General features: G+C 45.3%; 1 protein-coding gene across 2 annotated transcripts in view; it reads right to left on the bottom strand.

Moving 5' to 3' along the window:
• Positions 1–740: 740 nt before the first annotated feature.
• ZFAND3 (zinc finger AN1-type containing 3) overlaps positions 741–22691 on the bottom strand; it is a 239952-nt gene continuing 218001 nt past the window's right edge. For both annotated transcript variants that reach the window (XM_073556275.1, XM_073556274.1), the window contains one exon: positions 741–3926. In XM_073556275.1, coding sequence (XP_073412376.1) covers positions 3772–3926 — 155 coding nt within the window. In that variant the 3' untranslated portion in view covers positions 741–3771. The remainder of the gene's footprint in view (positions 3927–22691) is intronic.

Genomic DNA, 22691 nt, shown 5'->3' with positions numbered 1-22691 from the left:
GTTTCTTTTTTACATACCGGTGTCTTTCCTGGTCCTCGGGATGAAGAATGGATGTTTTCTTTGTAGCGGACGTGTCTGGATCTAAACTATAAATGTATCTATTCTCAAGTGAAGCCTAGCTGTATACATATTATAGACGCTGTAACTCTGCCTTTCCCCAACTTCAAGGGTTATTCTCAAAATCACATGATTCCCTCTGCTATGGATAGAGGACATCTTGCCTAGTACTGGGGTCCTGACTGCTGGGACCCCACAGATCCCTTACACAGAGATCTTCAGCCCAGTCTTGAAAGCAGCGGAGTTTTACAAGCTCAACTTCCCACTACCCGTCGTCTATGGGAGTAGCGGAGAGCGGAGCGCTCTTTGCTGCTATTTCCAGCAGTCCCATTGCCAGTAAATGGATGTGAAGCCACATATTCGCACCTTTGCTCCGTTCAACCCGAGGCTGCAGAGCTCTGGGGTCTTAGATATTAGCCCCCCAGCAATCAGCAAGTTATCCCTATGATGCTATATCCCCTACCCTCCATGCTTTACACTGTAACACAATAAGAACAAACACAAATAGAGTCAAACTTTCTTTTTTTTAAATTTCAGTTTAATTTTCTTCTTTCAGCAGGAAGGGAAGGAAAAAAAAAAAAAAAAAAAGTTACCAGAAATTTTTTTATATATTTTTTTTTTTACAATGTTAAACTAAAACAGTTCTAGGCTACATGTGTTAAGTAAATCTAGAACACAAAAAAAATGGTTAAATAAGATGTTTTTTTTCTTTTTAAAGATACAAGAAATTAAAACTTTTTTTTGCCTTACATTTAATAAATTTCACAGAACAGATACTGCAAAGGAATAACCCAGTGAACTACCGCTGCGAGGCAAACCGTCCCAATGTTCATGGTAGCGTCCGCTCTGGTCACCTTTCAGACTAACCTTGTGCCTAGAGTCATGGGGAAGGCGGAATGACAAAGGACCTTTATCTTCTCAGGGGGCTGGCTGGTATTTCAGACGTTCCTTTACCCTCCCCTCCAAAAATAAAAAAAAATTACAAAAACCAAGCAGAAATCCAGACAAACAGTACGGCATAGAGTTGTCTATTGCATAATCGGGTGGCGAGTGTGGTGGGACATAGTGGTCCTTTGATAAATTATGCATCAGAGAAGATCCTTGGATCTTGTGCCACTGTTGAGAGAAGTTCGGTTCCTGAAAAAAAGAAGAGGCTAGAAATCTGTGACAACATAACCGGGGGAAATAAGTGGGCTTCACCTAGGGATTTGCATGAAGGGTCGCAGGAAACATCCGAACACCTGCCAACCCGTATCACGAGAGACTTCCTGCTCCAAATAGTCCTCTCGCATGGTAAGGTCTATAGATAGTTCAACTCCGCGCTCCCTAGACAACTAAGCCTCCTTTAAGTGCATAAGTGCCAATGGATCTGATAGATCAGGGCAGACATTGTGGGTGAGAGCTCTACAAAACAGTCGTCAGCTATTACTATCAAGGCGATTCGAAAGCAAAGTCGAGATAAAACTCAACTTCTATAGGTTGAAAGTGCTGTTATAAGTAGGAGGAATTCTGGAAGAAACAGTCGAAGATCTGTAGAAAGTCCATCTGACTATGAAGGACAGAAACAAGTGTCAAGTAGACAAGTGCATACACTGTATCATTTTCGAAGGTCTTAGAACTCAACTAAGGAATCATACGTAAATCCAATTCCATCCATTGGGATTCCCAACATTTTCCCCCACTTCATATTATTCATGTGCAATGTTTTCTAAACTATGCCTTCAAAGATCTGCAGAGGGATTAGCCCACAAGAGATCTGATAAGTGAAGGAAACACGTGGACACCAGTTTTTGAAGGCCTTAGACCTCAACTAAAGTCAGAAACACCCCATTTACACTCTACTTGGAGCTCCGTTCCATTCGATTGCTTGGGTCCCCCCTTCCAGTCTCTCGCACCTTTCTACTCAAGGTTAAGTTCTTTTTTTTGCTTGGAATTGCCGTTGAATATCTGAGAAGTGCTGGACCTAAAAGGAGTGACGTGAGCTCACATACATAGCTCCTGAAGCTCTTAGACCTCAACTTAGGCCTGAAAAACTACATACATACTCCAATTGGTAATCAATCCCTTGACATTTACTTTTAACCTCTCACACTTTCTAAAGAGCAAGGAATTCTTCTGCTTGACCTTGAAAACTGGAGTAGTTTGGTCTGATTATTTAAGACAGACCTGAAGAGACAGGTCAGCCCGCTAAACAGTCTTTGAAGGCATCTTCAAAGGCCTGAGAAACCCAGTGCATATGCAACTTGCCATTCCAGGCCTTGGAATTGCTTAGATTAGAGAAATGACTCATTTTGTACCCAAAAGCAAGTTGTTGTTTTTTTAAACCAGCCCTCGAAGATCTGAAAAATGTTTATCTTACTCTTTAAGACAAGAGGGATGGTAGGGAAGCATTTCACCTCAACTAAGCTCGAGAAACCTTACAATGTCCAACTGGCATTTCATCCTCTGGATTTGCTTGAGTTCTTCCCCATTTTCCACGCATTCTACTGAGTGGCAACACTTGGTTTATATTAACTGTCCCTAGTGGATGTGGAGAGATCGTCTGAGCCTTTAATACAGAAGCAATTGACCTCAGTGTGTGCACCCTATGTAGTTTTTGGACCTCAATATATCTAGCTCACTTTTCTCCCTCAACTCTCATTTCCTTTCTTTTTTTTTTGTTCTTTTTGTTTTTAAGAGCAAGCTTTTTCTGTACCCTCCCATGCGGAACTCCCTTCCCTTTGGCTGCATAGAATCGAGGCTACTGAGCCCTTTTTATTTTTTATTTTTTACAAGCTAACACTTTGGGAAACGAGGTGAACAAAAATCTGGAGAATTTGCGACTGTTCCTCAACACTGTTACTGAGATCTGTTTGCTACAAAATATTTCCTTTACCCCTCCCCCAAAGCCGAACCCCAAGTATATTTAGCTACAGAATGTGGGTCTGTAGGCTCCAGACATGGCTAGTGTGCTGTGAATTAGGCTTATTTGACCAGAAAGACCGTCACTTGGCAAATAGCAAACAAAAGCCAATCAGGTAAATCCCAGTCACTCTGGTAGGGCACAAGGTGGGGTTAGGGTCAGTGACCCCCTCTCCCCTAAAAAACAAAAAAGTGGATTGAGATAATAATGTCTGGCGGTCTGGGGTAGTTCGGAGTAACTAACCTGATATTCTTACTAGGAAGGGGAGACCCCCACCCAGTGAAATCCCTGATGCTGCTAATATAAAAATGCTCAGACACAGGACATGAGTGACCATTGGGACCTCCACTAGCGATGCCATGTGACATGGGATGATCGGCGTAAACCCAACTTTTATTTATAATTTATGATTTTTAAGGGCTAACATGAAAACAATGGGTGAAGACGATGGTGAGATGGTCCGACCGGAAAACCGGATAGGAAGAGAGACAAAAACAATTATTATTACTTAAATCAGTGGAATGGGGGAAAAAAAATATATATATATATAAATGAACACAATTATAAAGATTAAATAAATTCCTGGAGCTTTCATCATGGACAACAGCCACCGTCCGGCCACTACCATCTTTCGTCTAGATAAAGTACCTGCGGGGTTCTCGTAAAACGAAAAATAAAGAAAGAACAAGGAACCTGATTGGCTGTAGTCTGTGACCTGCTCAGTAGTGAGAGCCTGCTTGACATTGTCCTAAATAAGGCTAACATTAGTGAACTAATAGAAACAGCATTTGGTTGTAGGAGGTTGGTGGCACTCAGGAGCAGCCCTCGCCGATACGCTGGCAGGACCTGCCCACTTTGCGGTCAAGCTTCACCATCTTGAGAATGGCCTCTTCGCGTCCGCGGCCCATGTGGTCGAACGTGCAATCGTGCTGCTCTGGGAGACGATGTAACATACAGAACACGTAACCTGGGAGAGAGAAAAAAAAAAAATATATAGATCTGTGACCCCCAAAAAATACACTTCACAAATATGCCCTTTCCTCCCAAAACATCACGACCGACACAAAAACACAAGGAAATAGTTAATAAAATCTCATCTGAGGCGAGAAACCGGCATTTACATATTTCATTTTTATGAGGCTGAACTGCCAAGAAAAATAAAAAAATACCCGTACGGCGGCTGCCAAGTAAACGGGGGAGCGGTGTGCGATCCAAAGCGTGATATATGCGGCTGATCGGGCGGTATAACACACAGGTGGACACTTGTCAACCTCCTCGTAATCCTGTAATGTTATATGACAGATTGTTATACACTGATCGTCGGAAACGCGCCAGGAAATCCTTCACCGCCTCCGAATGCAGCCATGGACCGCGATACGTAGCCGGTGGTTTGTGCGAGTCCAACAGGAGTAAATGACTGATGCCACATTCTCCGTTTAGTGGGGAGTTCTTGGTGAGTGTATAGGGCTTAAAATGCGTGGGTGCTGCTCCACACACCTGTATATTCAGGATGCTCTCCCCGGCGTCCCCTTCTATTGGGAGTAATGCAGCCACCACCATGTCATCCTTTCAGGAGTAATGGAGTTTGGGAAGATTACTTCACTCCGGCGACAAAGTAACCTCCACTTCCCACAATGCTTGGACAGAAAATGTATCAGACAGTTACCCCTTCCTTCTATCCGACTATAACAACTGACACCATGTCCTCCATTTGGGGAAACCAGTGACTCGAAATGTGCTACAGTTCTGGAGAACGACAGATGGCACTAAATCGCTGTTCAGGCAGGCATTTCCCAATTAAAGACTCAAAATGTGTGAATTCTGCATCACGTCTATTAGGCCATGGTGTCTCCCCACCTTTTCTAAAGCCCTAAACTGATTGTATCAGACAGTTAACATTTCCTTCTGAAGGAAACACTACATTCTCCATATCAATGCTTCACAACTCAAAAGGTGTAAAAGTCGCACCTGGCACTTTTTAACTCCCGCAACTTACCTGTTACAACTTTGTCGGGTGTCCTGGGACCAGGGGCTCCTTCCCTGCCTCTAACGCTAGGGGGTGCCCTAGCTCGCCCTGCTCCCCAGATTACTTCTGATTGTGAAGATGCCGGGGCCATGTACCTTGCCTTAGTTTCTGAATCCGCCCTCAGTCTGTACCCTTCCCCCACCCAAGGAAGAGAGGAGTAGTAGTGTACCGTAATACATCAACCAGACTAACAAGGTAATATGAACAGGGGCAACGAAAAATACCAAACATACAAATATACTCACACATATAACAGAGGAATGCATCGGGGAGTGGAAGATTATGTAAAAGCAAAGTAGGAGAAGAAAGGGAATAATCACACACTGAAAACCTAGCAACTGTCAGAGATAAACCAACCAAACACCTTCTCCAATAACCAACAACCACCTCCTACCATGCAGCATAAGCTACCAATGACAATGAGTGCTAGCCAGGACCCACATTATATAGGCGATGGGAGTGGCTAACAGTGCTCAGCTGAGAGCCTTAATGCAGGAAAGCTTCCAGGAGCTCTCACCTGAGCAGATTAAGCCCTGCACTGCTAAAAGAAACCTGCACTGTTTAATAAGAAGGTGAAGTGCTTCTAATCAGTGCAGGAGTAGGAGAAATGAGACGCTGCGGTCTTCTGGCTCCACTTTGTCGCGGTAAACCCGTGACACTACCCTGACCGTATCAGACAGTACCATTTCCTGCTGTTTGAATATGACAACTAACACCAGGTAATAAATTCAGAAAAATCAGTGACTCGAAATGCGTAAAAGCTGCATCATGCGTGGTGCCAGTAGTCAATTTGTTATGTCACAGACTATTGGTGACAGAATACAAACTATCATTCACTTTTCGTTTACAGCAGTGTTTGGACATTTAGACTGGACTGGGTGTTGATGTGGGCTGTGCCTGGGGTGTATTTGTACTTTCTTGCTGAAAATGTGTGATTAAGCACCGCAACTCCCCCACCCCCCCCAAAGTCCCCCTTACAAAATGCATCAGATAGTTACCACTCCCTTCTGTTGAATTATCACAGATAACGCCATCTTCTCCATTCAGAGGGTGTTTCAGAATTAAAAACTCAAAACGCATGAATGTTGCATCATGCAGATTAAGAGACACGACTGCCACCCTCCCCCAACCAGCACCCATGGAGACGGTGTCAGACAGTGTCATCTGTCATACGCCATCAGATGGATGAGGTAACTTGCCTGAGGCAGTTTCCATGGATTTGGTTTTGTTTGACAAGAAGTGACTTTACAACTTTCACACGTCTCTAATCACTAATTCTGAAGAAAACATACTTACCACCTTCTACTGATGGACTATGGCAGATAACGCTGTGACCACGCTTCTTGTTTTTTGCAGAATTGTGACATATATTGTTTGAAATGTCACAATTTTTGAGTAACGGAGTTGCGCAAAAGCATTGCTACTGGTGGCATTTCTATGCCAGTAATGGCCAGCTACACCAACTCCGTTGGGGGGGGACGACGACGCGGTCGAGCACAGTTGAGGGGAGACGCGGTCGAGCACTGGATGGGGGGGGGGAAGACGCGGTCAAGCACCGGGGGGGACGCGGTCAAGCACTGAGGGGGGGGGGGGGGGAGGGCGGATGTAAACGCGGTCGAGCTCCGTTGGGGGGGGATGCGTGGTCGAGCACACCCTCTTACTTTACGTTATGACTGGAGGAACATTTCTTGCTGGACGGCAGCTGAAAGCTGCACCAAATTTGCTAAGACACCCATGTCTCTAACTTCAGGCGGGTCTGCAGAACGCCACTCTTGATCATTCGAAGCCATGTTCTCCATTCAGGCGGGCACTTCAGAATTAGTGACTGTAAATGCGTGAAAGTTGCACCAAGCATTCATCCCTCCCAACCCCCTAATGGAAAGTGTATCAGACAGTTACCATTCCCTTCTACTTGAGTCTGACGAATGACACTTTGTGATCCATTTAGATGAACTAGTGGCTTAAAACGCGTGGAAACTGTATAATGCAATTCATGCTTTGCATCTTTCCCTGGGAATAGAAGATGTAGCGGTGGGACTCTGCCGGCTCACGGCAGCTCTCAGACATGATACAGATGCACGTGTAGGCTGCAATCAATACTTTTCTCAGCATATTTTGGGCAATCCCTGTTCATTTGTGGCTGATTAGGAAAATTGTTGATGCAGAAATGGCAACCATTGCAGCGCAAATAGGCACCCTGCTCCATCCCCCGCACAGCCACATAGCTAGAGACAGCAGGGTGACAACACCTATGTGAGCTAAAGGCCATATTGGTTGTCAGACAGTTATTCTAACAGAGGGCTCTTTAAATCCGTCGCCTGCATTTCACGTTATGTGGTTTTCCGTGCCGTGCGGATACTTTGATCCATGGAGAAGCGTCTGCACAACATCGCACAGTACAGGTTCCGGCCATTGCCCTCCAGATTCGGGGATCACATATCCTGTAATGTGCGCTGTAGTCTGTGTGTAACCGACCGTGTTTGGCTCATCTCGTAGAGTTTCAGCATCCGCTGCCGTCAGATATTGAGGCCACCTGGAGCCCGACCAGGACAACGGCCTTGGGCTTCACTGATTGAATCACACAGAAAACTGGCTGCAAAATCCAATCGACTAGAGAGGAAACAGGGCAAAATAACCAAAAGTGAAGAAAAGCTGTAAAAATCAAGAGACATTCACTATAACAACATTTCTGTCATGTGCCATGTCTGATCTCGAAAGATATGGCTGTAGAATCAGGTGTGGCAGTAAAATGCATTCACACACCGGCTGGGTTTCCGGCCAGGTTGGTTGCTGGCCATGGGAATGGCTGGCAGCTGCAGGTGGGAGATACGAGTGTCAGCATGGGCACAGGAATAGTCGGACTGGCAGGTCTGCATGTAAGGCCGGAGCATGAGCCACTACTCTTCTAAAAGGAGGACATAATAGGGAGAGGTCAGGCACTGACATGGATGCTGCTGATGGTCCACATGTAGAGGCTAGTGGAGGTCTGGCTGGCTGTGAGATTGGCATGCCCATCTTGGGAAACCATGGTCGGCTGTATACAGTGTAGTGCCGGATTGGACATGTAGGAAAAAAATGGGGATCTGGTGTGTGGGAGCGTCTTCGCTATTGGAGTGATTGGTAGTGGTTTGGATGCCATGACGCGATGGCTTTACGAGTTGCGGTGTGGCAGTTCTGTCGAAGAGCTCGGGCAAGAGAATCTGGCTACAATGGTAACTGTCAGGATACAGGACCATAGCTGGAATCATTACCACAAGCTATATGTAAAAGACTGGAGTCAGCAGACGAGAGAGTAAGCCATGCTATGGCTAGCAAGCCAAGAGGGCCTGCACGGAGAAGACCCCACATCACTCCATCAGGAATGGAAAGGGACACCAACATGCAACGGAGCTTGGTCAACCTGGATGGGTGAAAATCAAGTGTTAAAAGGCCCAAGAGACATCCCACCCGGTGAATGCTTTATCATGACAGCGGGGACAAACATGAAGGGAACTGGGGCTGGAATCAGGACACTGACACAAAGAACAGGACAACTTTGTCATTCCGATGCAATTTTTTGCATGAGCTTCAATAAAGTTCAAAAGAAGTTTGCAACTTTCATCAAACTTAGGAGGTACTCAATGCAAAACCTGCCCCTGACCCATGAACACCTCCTGACTGATACTAAGGGGTCTGAAGAGATCCGCTCTAAGCACAGAGTCCCCTACTCATGGTCCATCTATTTGGTGTCAGCCAGCAGAGATTGCAGCTCTGGGTAAATGCAGATTTCTCAGCTTCCAGGATTTACAAGGTTTTGCCGGTTTCCAATCTCTGATTTGCTTTTCTGCAAGAATCAAAATGAGTTTCCCACACCTGGTAATGAAATGCAGAAACACATTATAACACTCGCGGATCTCGTGCACAAAATGTCAGGATGGTAACAGCAGTAGTGGGTTAGTGCGCTGCATACAGAAGGGGCGAGCAACTAACAGGAGAGGCTCAAACAAGAAATCACTGCCGGATACATGTGGCTACAGCCAGGAAGCCTGAGTGTGCCGGTCCACGCCAATGAAAGTGTGCAGTGTCCAGGGTGTGGTACGCGCAGTGTATATACTGTGCGCAGGGTATATAGTGTGTGGTCTACGCAAAGTACATAGTGTGCAGTGTGTATATAGTGTGCGCAGTGTGTATATAGTGTGCGCAGTGTATATATAGTGTGCGCAGTGTATATATAGTGTGCGCAGTGTATATAGTGTGTGGTCTACGCAAAGTACATAGTGTGCTGTGTGTATATAGTGTGCGCAGTGTATATATAGTGTGCGCAGTGTATATATAGTGTGTGGTATACGCAGAGTACATAGTGTACAGTGTGTATATAGTGTGCGCAGTGTATATATAGTGTGCGCAGTGTATATAGTGTGTGGTATACGCAGTGTACATAGTGTACAGTGTGTATATAGTGTGTGGTACGCGCAGTGTACTGTATATAGTGTGTGCAGTGTATATATAGTGTGCGCAGTGTATATAGTGTGTGGTACGCGCAGTGTACTGTATATAGTGTGTGGTATATGCAGAGTACATAGTGTACAGTGTGTATATAGTGTGCGCAGTGTATATATAGTGTGCGCAGTGTATATAGTGTGTGCAGTGTATATAGTGTGTGGTATACGCAGAGTACATAGTGTACAGTGTGTATATAGTGTGCGCAGTGTATATATAGTGTGTGGTACGCGCAGTGTACTGTATATAGTGTGTGCAGTGTATATATAGTGTGCGCAGTGTATATAGTGTGTGGTACGCGCAGTGTACTGTATATAGTGTGTGGTATATGCAGAGTACATAGTGTACAGTGTGTATATAGTGTGCGCAGTGTATATAATGTGCGCAGTGTATATAGTGTGTGGTACGCGCAGTGTACTGTATATAGAGTGCGCAGTGTATATAGTGTGTGGTATATGCAGAGTACATAGTGTACAGTGTGTATATAGTGTGCGCAGTGTATATAGTGTGTGGTACGCGCAGTGTACTGTATATAGTGTGCGCAGTGTATATAGTGTGTGGTACGCGCAGTGTACTGTATATAGTGTGTGCAGTGTATATAGTGTGTGGTATATGCAGAGTACATAGTGTACAGTGTGTATATAGTGTGCGCAGTGTATATAGTGTGCGCAGTGTATATAGTGTGCGCAGTGTATATAGTGTGTGGTATATGCAGAGTACATAGTGTACAGTGTGTATATAGTGTGCGCAGTGTATATAGTGTGCGCAGTGTATATAGTGTGTGGTACGCGCAGTGTACTGTATATAGTGTGCGCAGTGTATATAGTGTGTGGTACGCGCAGTGTACTGTATATAGTGTGTGCAGTGTATATAGTGTGTGGTATATGCAGAGTACATAGTGTACAGTGTGTATATAGTGTGCGCAGTGTATATAGTGTGCGCAGTGTATATAGTGTGTGGTACGCGCAGTGTACTGTATATAGTGTGCGCAGTGTATATAGTGTGTGGTACGCGCAGTGTACTGTATATAGTGTGCGCAGTTTATATAGTGTGCGGTATGCGCAGTGTAATAATAATAATCTTTCTTTATATAGCGCCAACATATTCCGCAGCGCTTTACAATTTAACAGTTTCAAAACACAAGTCATAAGTAACAACACTAACAATACAATAAATAAAGCACAATTTTTTTTTTTTTTGAATGGTATAAGTTGAAGAGAGCAGGTCAGATATGAGCTTGGTCAGATGTAACATCATTTGAAGTGTAACATCTTTAAAGTGTTACATCAGAAATATTACCAGACTGATACACCATGGCATATGCTCCTTCATGCTGCCATGTCCTGATCCATCTGCTTTCATCCACAGGTATGTCTGCTGAACCCGCTTCAGAATACTCACTGCACCCTCTGTTTTTAATTAGTATGTCTGTACTCTGTTTTTTCCCTGACTTTAATTCCATGTATCATACTTCAAATTGACTGTATGCATATTGATATAGCCATGCTCCTCACATCTAGTCTTATCTGTCCATCCTGTCCTACCTCTTTCTTCAGCTTTGATGCTAGGCAAATGTCCCATTAACTGCAATCTGTTAATTGCTCCCTGCTGTGAACCGTCCTCCAGCCCCCTTCTCCTCCTTCACTCACCTGGCTTCATTTCATGGACATTTGAATGGTATAAGTTGAAGAGAGCAGGTCAGATTTAACATCATTTGAAGTGTAACATCTTTAACCCCTTCACCCCCAAGGGTGGTTTGCACGTTCATGACCGGGCCAATTTTTACAATTCTGACCACTGTACCTTTATGAGGTCATAACTCTCGAACGCTTCCATGGATCCCGGTGATTCTGACATTGTTTTCTCGTGACATATTGTACTTCATGTTAGTGGTAAAATTTCATTCAAATAACTTGCGTTTATTTGTGAGAAAAACGGAAATTTGGCGAAAATTTTGAAAATTTCGCAATTTTCCAACTTTGAATTTTTATGCCCTTAAATCACAGAGATAAGGCACACAAAAAACTTGATAACTAACATTTCCCACATGTTTACTTTACATCAGCACAATTTTGGAACCAAAATTTTTTTTTGTTAGGAAGTTATAAGGGTTAAAAGTTGACCAGCGATTTCTCATTTTTACAACACCATTTTATTTTTAGGACCACATCACATTTGAAGCCACTTTGAGGGGTCTATATGATAGAAAATACACAAAAGTGACACCATTCTAAAAACTGCACCCCTTAAGGTGCTCAAAACCACATTCAAGAAGTTTATTAACCCTTTAGGTGCGTCACAGGAATTTTTTTGAATATTTAAAAAAAAATGAACATCTAACTTTTTTTCATAAAAAAAATACTTCAGGTTCAATTTTTTTTATTTTACCAAGGGTAACAGGAGAAATTGAATTGCAAAAGTTATTGTGCAATTTGTCCTGAGTACGCAGATACCTGATATGTGGGGGGGAACGACTGTTTCGGCGCATGGCAGAGCTCAGAATGGAAGGAGTGCCGTTTGACTTTTTCAATGCAAAATTGGCTGGAATTCAGATTGGACGCCATGTCACGTTTGGAGAGTCCCTGATGTACCTAAACAGTGGAAACCCCCTACAAGTGACCCCATTTTGGAAACTAGACCCCCCAAGGAACTTATCTAGATATGTGGTGAGAACTTTGAACCCACAAGGGCTTTACAGAAGTTTATAACGTACAGCGGTACAATTAAAAAATCATATTTTTTCCACAAAAATGATCTTTTCACCCCAATTTTTATTTTCCCAAGGGTAACAGGACCCTAAAAGTTATTGTGCAATTTGTCCTGAGTACGCTGATACCCCACATGTGGGGGTAAACCACTATTTGGGCGCATGGCAGAGCTCGGAAGGGAAGCAGCGCCATTTGACGTTTTTGGCTGGAATTGAGATCGGACACCATGTCGCGTTTGGAAAACCCCTGATGTACCAAAACAGTGGAAACCCCCCACAAATGACACCATTTTGGAAACTAGACCCCCTAAGGAACTTATCTAGATGTGTGGTGAGAACTTTGAACCCCCATGGGCTTCACAGAAGTTTATAACATAAAGCCATACAATTAAAAAATCATATTTTTTAAACAAAAATGATCTTTTCACCCTCAATTCTTATTTTTCCAAGGGTAACAGGACCCTAAAAGTTATTGTGCAATTTGTCCTGAGTACGCTGATACCCCACATGTGGGGGTAAACCACTATTTGGGCGCATGGCAGAGCTCGGAAGGGAAGCAGCGCCATTTGACGTTTTTGGCTGGAATTGAGATCGGACACCATGTCGCGTTTGGAAAACCCCTGATGTACCAAAACAGTGGAAACCCCCACAAATGACACCATTTTGGAAACTAGACACCCTAAGGAACTTATCTAGATGTGTGGTGAGAACTTTGAACCCCCATGGGCTTCACAGAAGTTTATAACATAAAGCCATACAATTAAAAAATCATATTTTTTCCACAAAAATGATCTTTTCACCCTCAATTCTTATTTTTCCAAGGGTAACAGGACCCTAAAAGTTATTGTGCAATTTGTCCTGAGTACGCTGATACCCCACATGTGGGGGTAAACCACTATTTGGGGGCATGGCAGAGCTCGGAAGGGAAGCAGCGCCATTTGACGTTTTTGGCTGGAATTGAGATCGGACACCATGTCGCGTTTGGAAAACTCCTGATGTACCAAAACAGTGGAACCCCCCACAAATGACACCATTTTGGAAACTAGACCCCCCATGGAACTTATCTAGATGTGTGGTGAGCACTTTGACCCCCCCAGTGCTTCACAGAAGTTTACAACGCCCGGGCGTGAAAATAAAAAATTCGTATTTTTTCCACAAACATGATCTTTTAGTCACCATTTTTTTATTTTCCCAAGGGTACCAGGAGAAATTGGACCCCAAAAGTTGTTGTCCAATTTGTCCTGAGTATGCTGATACCCCATATGTGGGAGAAAACTACTGTATGGGCACACGTCGGGGCTCGGAAGGGAAGTAGTGACGTTTTGGAATGCAGACTTTGATGGAATGGTCTGCGGGTGTGATATTGCCTTTGGAGAGCCCCTAATGTACCTAAACAGTGGAAACCCCCCACAAATGACACCATTTTGTAAACTAGACCCCCCAAGGAACTTATCTAGATGTGTGGTGAGCACTTTGACCCCCCCAGTGCTTCACAGAAGTTTACAACGCCCGGGCGTGAAAATAAAAAATTCGTATTTTTTCCACAAACATGATCTTTTAGTCACCATTTTTTTATTTTCCCAAGGGTACCAGGAGAAATTGGACCCCAAAAGTTGTTTTCCAATTTGTCCTGAGTACGCTGCTACCCCATATGTGGGAGAAAACTACTGTATGGGCACACGTCAGGGCTCGGAAGGGAAGTAGTGACGTTTTGGAATGCAGACTTTGATGGAATGGTCTGCGGGTGTCATGTTGCCTTTGGAGAGCCCCTAATGTACCTAAACAGTGGAAACCCCCCACAAATGACACCATTTTGTAAACTAGACCCCCCAAGGAACTTATCTAGATGTGTGGTGAGCACTTTGACCCCCCCAGTGCTTCACAGAAGTTTACAACGCCCGGGCGTGAAAATAAAAAATTCGTATTTTTTCCACAAACATGATCTTTTAGTCACCATTTTTTTTATTTTCCCAAGGGTACCAGGAGAAATTGGACCCCAAAAGTTGTTGTCCAATTTGTCCTGAGTACGCTGACACCCCATATGTGGGAGAAAACTACTGTATGGACACACGTCGGGGCTCGGAAGGGAAGCAGTGACGTTTTGGAACGCAGACTTTGATGGAATGGTCTGCGGTTGTCATGTGCGTTTGGAGAGCCCCTGATGTACCTAAACTATTGAAACTCCCCACAAGTGACCCCATTTTGGACACTAGACCCCCCACGGAACTTATCTAGATGTGTGGTGAGCACTTTGAACCCCCAAGTGCTTCACAGAAGTTTATAACACTCGGACGTGAAAATAAAAAAATCATTTTTTTTCCACAAAAATGATATTTTTGCCCCCAATTTTTTATTTTCCTAAGGGTAACAGGAGAAATTGGACCCCAAAAATTGTTTTGCAATTTGTCCTGAGTAGGCTGATACCCTACATGAGGGGGTAAAACACTGTTTGGGCGCATAGCAGAGCTTGGAAGGGAAGGAGCACCATTTGACTTTTTCAACTCAGAATTGGCTGGAATTGAGATCAGACGCCATGTTGCATTTGGAGAGCCCCTGATGTGCCCAAACAGTGGAAACCCCCAATTCTAACTCCAACCCGAACCCCAACACGCCCCTAACCCTAGCCCTAACCCTAGCCCTAACCCTAGCCCTAGCCCTAACCCTAGCCCTAGCCCTAACCCTAGCCCTAGCCCTAGCCCTAACCCTAGCCCTAACCCTAACCCTAGCCCTAACCCTACCCCAACACACCCCTAGCCCTAACCCTAGCCCTAACCCTAATGGAAAAATGGAAATAAATACATTTTTTTTATTTTATTATTTTTCCCTAACTAAAGGGGTGATAACGGGGGGTTTGATTTACTATTTATGGCGGTTTTTATGTTTGGCGGCTGTCGCACGCTAAAAGACGCTTTTTATTGTAAAAATAGTTTTTGCATCACCACATATTGAGAGCTATAATTTTTCCGTATTTTGACCCACTGAGTCATGTGAGGTCTTATTTTTTGCGGGACGAGTTGACGTTTTTATTGGTTCCATTTTCGGGCACGTGAAATTTTTTGATCGCTTTTTATTCCGATTTTTGGGACGCAGAATGAACAAAAACCAGCGTTTCATGAATTTCTTTTGGGGGGGGTGCGTTTACACCGTTCCGCGTGCGGTAAAATTGATAAAGCGCTTTTATTCTTCGGGTCAGTACGGTTACAGCGATACCTCATTTAGGTCATTTTTTTATGTTTTTGTCGGTTTTATGCAATGAAAACTATTTTATATAAAAAATAATTATTTTTGCATCGCTTTATTCTGCGAGTTATAACTTTTTTATTTTTTTGCTGATGATGCTGTGTGGCGGCTTGTTTTTTGCGGGACAAGATGACGTTTTCAGCGGTACCATGGATATTTATATGCGTCTTTTTGATCTCGCGTTATTGCACTTTTTGTTTGGCGGTATGATAATAAATCATTATTTTTTGCTTCGTTTTTTATTTTTATTTTTTAAGGGGTTCGCTAAAGGGGTTAACTAATGGGACAGTTTTATAGGGCAGGTCGTTACGGACGCGGCGATACCTAATATGTGTACATTTATTGTTTTTTTTTTTTATTATTTTAAAAAAATGAATTTATTGGGGAATATTTTTTTTTTTTTTTACTAATTTATTTGGCGATTTTTTTTTAATTTATTTTTACACTTTTTTTTAAATTTTTTTTTACTTTATTACATAGTCCCAGGTGGGACATCACTGTCCTGTGACAGATCGCTGATCTGTCACATCACAGATCACTGTGACAGATCAGCAATCTGTCACAGGCAGTGCACAAGGCTTCCTCATGCCTGCGCTTTGCAGGCACTGAGGAAGCCAGCTTCCCCAGGCCCCCGAAGGCCCCCGTCGCCATCTTGGATTCGGGGGCCTGGAGGATAGGAGTCCCCCGCAGCAGCGCTGCACATTGCGCTGCCGTGGGGGGCTCAGGGAAGCACGGAGGGAGCCCCCTCCCTGCCGATGCTTCCCTTTAACTCCCGGTACACCGCGATCGCGTTTGATCGCGGTGTGCAAGGGGTTAATGTGTCGGGGGCGGTCCGTGACCGCCCCTGACACATAGTGCCGGGTGTCAGCTGTGATAATCAGCTGACACCCGGCCGCGATCAGCGGCGCTCACCACGTGGGCGCCGCTGATCGCGGTAGACGTACTATCCCGTCCCCGGTCATACGGGCCCGGGTACCGTGGACGGGATAGTACGTCTCATGTCAGGAAGGGGTTAAAGTGTTAGGCTGGTTTCACATTTGCGTTTTTTTTCGCGGTAATTTAGCGCTAAATAGCGCATGCGTTTTTTTTCCTATACTTTGCATGGGATGCGCTTATGTGCGCATACACATGCGTTTTACCGCGCATGCGTTTTTTTGCGGTATGCGCTCGGGCGCACAAAATGCAACTTGTTGCATTTTTTGTGCGTCCGATTTGCCTCAAAAAAACGCATGCGCGCGCAATGCGTTTTTTTTACAGCAAGACACCCATTATAAGTCTATGGTGAGCATATGTGCGCATTGGCATGCTTATGTATGCGTTTTTTTGCACATGCGTTTTTTTTTTTACCATTAGTTTAGACAATGGAATTTAGGGGTTTGGGTAAAGTTAGGGTTAGTTAAGGGGGTTTAGGGTTAGGGTTAGGGTTAAGTATGGTTTGGTTAAGGGTTAGGGTCAGGGTTAGGGTTAAGTATGGTTTGGTTAAGGGTTAGGGTTAGGGTTAAGTATGGTTTGGTTAAGGGTTAGGGTCAGGGTTAGGGTTAAGTATGGTTTGGTTAAGGGTTAGGGTCAGGGTTAAGTATGGTTTGGTTAAGGGTTAGGGTCAGGGTTAGGGTTAAGTATGGTTTGGTTAAGGGTTAGGGTCAGGGTTAGGGTTAAGTATGGTTTGGTTAAGGGTTAGGGTTAAGTATGGTTTGGTTAAGGGTTAGGGTCAGGGTTAGGGTTAAGTATGGTTTGGTTAAGGGTTAGGGTTAGGGTTAAGTATGGTTTGGTTAAGGGTTAGGGTCAGGGTTAGGGTTAAGTATGGTTTGGTTAAGGGTTAGGGTCAGGGTTAAGTATGGTTTGGTTAAGGGTTAGGGTCAGGGTTAGGGTCAGGGTTAAGTATGGTTTGGTTAAGGGTCAGGGTTAGGGTTAAGTATGGTTTGGTTAAGGGTTAGGGTCAGGGTTAAGGTTAAGTATGGTTTGGTTAAGGTCAGGGTTAGGGTTAAGTATGGTTTGGTTAAGGGTTAAGTATGGTTTGGTTAAGGGTCAGGGTTAGGGTCAGGGTTAGGGTTAAGTATGGTTTGGTTAAGGGTCAGGGTTAGGGTCAGGGTTAGGGTTAAGTATGGTTTGGTTAAGGGTCAGGGTTAGGGTTAGGGTTAAGTATGGTTTGGTTAAGGGTTAGGGTCAGGGTTAAGTATGGTTTGGTTAAGGGTTAGGGTTAGGGTCAGGGTTAGGGTTAAGTATGGTTTGGTTAAGGGTTAGGGTTAGGGTCAGGGTTAGGGTTAGGTTCAGGGTTAGGGTTAAGTATGGTTTGGTTAAGGGTTAGGGTCAGGTTTAGTAAAGTCATGGTTTGGGTTAGTGTGAGTGGCCACCTAATGTTGGAAAAAAACGCAAACGCGGTAAAAACGCACTAAAAACGCATACAAACGCTTAAAAACGCTGCGTTTTTTTCATGCATGCTCATAAAAATGCTTGAAAAAAAACGCAGCAGTTGTATGCTTTTGTATGCGTTTTTCAATGCGTTTTTTTGCGGGAAAAACGCGCTGCAAAAAAAAAGCAAGTGTGAAACAGGCCTTACATCAGAAATAGTCCAGAAATCGGTCAGACAGTCGACTAACCACTGCTTTCTTCCTTTACTTGTTTTTTTTTCCCCCCTCCCCTTTAACCATGCTCACATTTGCCATCACCATTTTTGCTCCACTAATCTTCACTCTCCTTCGCTATCCCCAAACCCCTGCACCCTCGAACCAAATAACCATCTCCCCCTCTCTCTTACCTCCCCACCTCACTTTTTCTGCAGACATACTCCTTAACCTCAGACCTCTCCTACTAACATACAATACAAGACGATCACTCCGATCACTCTCCTTCACCCACCTGCTTTCTTTTTCTCTGCTTCTTCTCACTGCTGGTGACATATCCCCCAATCCTGGCTCCCCACCTCATACATCCCACTAATCCTCACCCCTATCTTTCTCACACTAAGAGAAACTACCGCAATCCCTCACACTTAAAACCCGTGCCACTGACCCCTCTCCCTCCTGCACCCTCTTTCTGGAGCACTTTGGAATGCTCGCTCCATCTGCAACAAGCTCCACATGATCCACAACCTCTTTACCTCCCGCAACCTTTCCTTCCTGGCCCTCACTGAGACCTGGCTGACACCCCCCGACACGGCCTCCCCGGCCGCACTGAGTTATGGCGGCCTCCACTTTACCCACACTCCTCGACCTGGCAACAGACAAGGTGGAGGAGTGGGTTTCCTCCTTTCTAAAAACTGCTCCTTCAACCCTATCCAACCCCCACCCTCCCTTATCCTCCCTTCTTTCGAGGTTCACTCTGTCCGTATCTACTTTCCCTCTAATCTCCAAATGGCTGTCATATACCGACCACCGGGCTCAGCCACTACCTTCATCGACCAATTTTCCACTTGGCTCCTCCACTTTCTCTCTGCTGACATCCCCACCATCATCATTGGGGACTTCAACATCCCCATTGACACCTCCCAGCCAGCAGCCTCCAAACTCCTGTCACTTACCTCATCCTTTGGACTTACTCAGTGGTCCTCCACAGTCACCCACACAGATGGACATACATTAGACCTCATCTTCACCCGCCTCTGTTCCCTATCTAATCTCACAACCTCTAGCCCTTCCGCCTATCTGACCACCATCTACTCACCTTCTTATCCTTGTCCTTCTCACCTGCCCCCCATGTCCAGCCACTAGCACATCCTCGCAGAAACCTCGCACACCTAGACATCCACAGACTCTCATGCTCTCTTCTACCTCTGTCCTCCACATCTTCACTCCACAACACGGACACCGTCACCGCTTTCTACAACGCCACCCTCACATCAGCCATAGACTCAGTCGCCCCTCTCATGCATGGCAAAGTGCGACAATCCAATAGGCAACCCTGGCACAACAACCTCACCAAAAAACTTCGACACGCATCCAGGGTCGCGGAGCGGCTTTGGAAGAAAACACGCCTGCCAGACGACTTCATTGCTTTCAAACAAGCTACACTTGCCTTTAAATCAGCCCTCATCTCTGCTAAACAGACCTATTTCACAAACCTTGTATCTTCACTATCCTACAACCCAAAACAACTGTTCAGCACATTCAACTCTCTCCTCTGCCCACCACTGCCACCTCCAACTCCCCTCATCTCTGCTGAGGACTTTGCAACCTACTTCAAAAACAAGATTGACCAAACAAGGCAAACTTTTACAGCTCCACCCCACCCCAACTGCTTACCAGACCTCTGCCCTTCCCTAATAACCTCCCTCTCCAACATCACTGAAGGAGAGCTTACTCATCTCCTTTCCAAATCACGCCTCACCACCTGTGCACTTGACCCCATCCCTTCCCACCTGCTCCCCAACCTCACTAACATGATAATTCCAGCCCTAACCCATCTCTTCAACCTATCCCTAACTTCTGGTACCTTCCCCTCTGCTTCAAACTTGCCACAATAACACCCATCCTCAAAAAATCAAACCCTGACCCAACTGCTCTGCCCAGCTATAGCCCTATATCACTGCTACTGTTTGCTTCTAAACTCCTTGAACAGCATGTCCATGCTCAACTTTCCTCCCACCTCTCATCTAACTCCCTCCGTGACATCCTGCAATCTGGCTTCCACCCCCACCACTCCACTGAAACTGCCCTGACCAAAATTACTAATGACTTACTCACAGCCGAAGCTAACAGACAGTTCTCCATCCTCTTCCTTGACCTGTCCTCTGCCTTTGACACAGTTGACCACTGCCTACTGCTACAGATTCTTTCTTCCCTTGGCATAAAAGACCTCGCCCTGTCCTGGATTTCCTCATACCTTTTTGACCGCACATTCAGCGTTTCCCACTCCCACACTACCTCCTCATCCCGCCCCCTCTCTGTTCGAGTCCCCCAAGGTTCTGTCCTGGGGCCCCTACTTTTTTCCATCTATACTCTTGGCCTAGGACAACTCAAAGTCCCATGGCTTCCAGTACCACCTGTATGCAGATGACAGATCTACCTCTCTGGCCCAGATGTCACCTCTCTGCTGTCCAGAATCCCGGAGTGTCTATCAGCCATATCCTCCTTTTTCACCTCTCGCTTCCTAAAACTCAACGTAGATAAAACTGAACTCATTATCTTTCCTCCATCTCACGTATCTTCCCTACCCGATCTATTATGGTAAATAGCATCATGCGCTCTCCCGCACCTGAAATCCGCTGCCTTGGAGTAACTCTCGACTCTGCCCTGTCCTTCAAACCGCATGTCCAATCTCTTGCCACCTTTTGTCGCCTCCAACTCAAAAATATTTACAGAATCCGTCCCTTCCTCAGTCCTCAATCTACTAAAACTCTTGTACATGCCCTCATCTCCCGCCTTGACTACTGCAACACTCTCCTCTGTGGCCTCCCTGCTAACTCTCTTGCAACACACCAGTCTGTCCTCAATTCTTCTGCCCGACTAATCCACCTCTCTCCTCGCTACTCCCCTGTCTCTCCCCTCTGCAAATCCCTCCATTGGCTCCCAATTCCCCAACGAATCCAGTTCAAACTACTAACACTGACCTACAAAGCCATCCACAACCTTTCCCCTCCTTAAATCTCTGAACTAATCTCCCAATATCTTCCCTCACGTACTCTTCGATCCTCCCAAGACCTCCTACTCTTCTCCACACTTATTCGTTCCTCACACAACCGCCTCCAAGATTTCTCCCGAATATCCCCTATCCTCTGGAATGCCATGCCCCAACAAGTCCGATTATCCACCACCCTCGGATCCTTCAAACGGAACCTGAAAACCTATCTTTTCAGGAAAGCTTACAGACTGCAATAACCATTCTGCCGCCTCACCACCGCCTGAGCTGCCACCTCATCACCACCAGAGCTGCGGCACCCCCGACCTTCTGTCTTTTCCCCGCTATCCCGTAGCATGTAAGTCCGCAAGGACAGGGTCCTCTCCCCTCTGTACCAGTCTGTCATTGTAAATTTGTTGTGGAAACTTGTTTACTGCTAACGATATTTATAACTTTGTATGCAACCCCCTTCTCATGTACAGCACCATGGAATTAATGGCGCTATATAAATAATAATAATAATAATAATAATAATAATAATAATAATAATAAGCTGCCCCTCCTGGTGAGAGCTTACAATCTGCAATGAAGTGGGGGAGATACAGAGGACAGGGGTGTATTTACAAAGAAGGTCCAGCCAACTTGAGGGAGTGAGTGATGGATGGATATAGTGAATGGGCTACACACGCACACTAACACATAGAATGAATGTGATTAGTGAACGTGATAGGCCGCTCTGAACAAATGCGTTTTGAGGGAGCGCCCAAAACTATGCAAATTGTGGATAGTCCTAATTTCTTGGAGTAGAGCATTCCAGAGAATAGGTGCAGCACGGGAGATGTCTTGGAGTCGGGAGTGGGAGGTGCGGGTTAGTGCAGAGGTTAGTCGAAAGTCGTTTGCAAAGCGCAGCGGTCGGTTAGGCCGATAAGACAGAAATGAGGGAGGAGATGTAGGGGGGTGCTGCACTGTGGAGAGCTTTGTGGGTGAGAACAAGTACTTTGAATTGGATCCTATAATGAATGGGCAGCCAATGTAAGGACTGGCGAAGAGCGGATGCGTCCCGAGTACCGATTAGCCAGATAGAGGACCCTGGCTGCTGCAGTAAGTATGGACTGGAGAGGGGAAAGTCGATTAACGGGGAGCGTTGCAGTAATCCAGGCGGGAGTAGATCAATGCTACAGTGAGGGTTTTTGCTGTTTCCATGGTGAGAAACGGGCGGATTCTAGAGATGTTCTTTAGGTGTAAGCGGCAAGAGCGGGGAAGACATTGTATATGGGATGTGAAGGAGAGATTGGTGTAAAACATAACACCCAGACAGCGCGCCTGCTGCCGGGGTGTTATTGTGGTACCAGTGAAATGTCAGATTTAGGGAGGTTAGTAGACGGCGGGAGCCGAAGAAGCTCAGTTTTGGAGAGGTTTTGTTTCAGATAGAGAGCGGACATGATGTTGGAGACTGCGGACAGACAGTCACTGGCGTTCCGTAGTACAGCGGGGGTAAGGTCGGGGAATGACGTGTATAGTTGTGTGTCATCAGCATAAAGATGGTACTGAAAGCCAAATCTGCTGATGGTCTGTCCAATTGGGGCCGTGTAGAGAGAGAAGAGAAGGGGGCCAAGGACTGAGCCCTGAGGTATCCCGACAGCGAGAGGAAGAGGAGATGACGTGGAGCCAGAGAACAAAACACTGAAGGAGCGGTCAGAGAGATAGGAAGAGAACCAGGAGAGTGC

This window comes from Dendrobates tinctorius, unplaced genomic scaffold (assembly GCF_039654945.1).
Source record: "Dendrobates tinctorius isolate UK_male_01 unplaced genomic scaffold, ASM3965494v1 ptg000232l, whole genome shotgun sequence".
NCBI classification, from domain to species: domain Eukaryota; kingdom Metazoa; phylum Chordata; class Amphibia; order Anura; family Dendrobatidae; genus Dendrobates; species Dendrobates tinctorius.
Note: the sequence above shows the minus strand (reverse complement) of the source record. Positions and strands in the feature narration are given on the sequence as shown.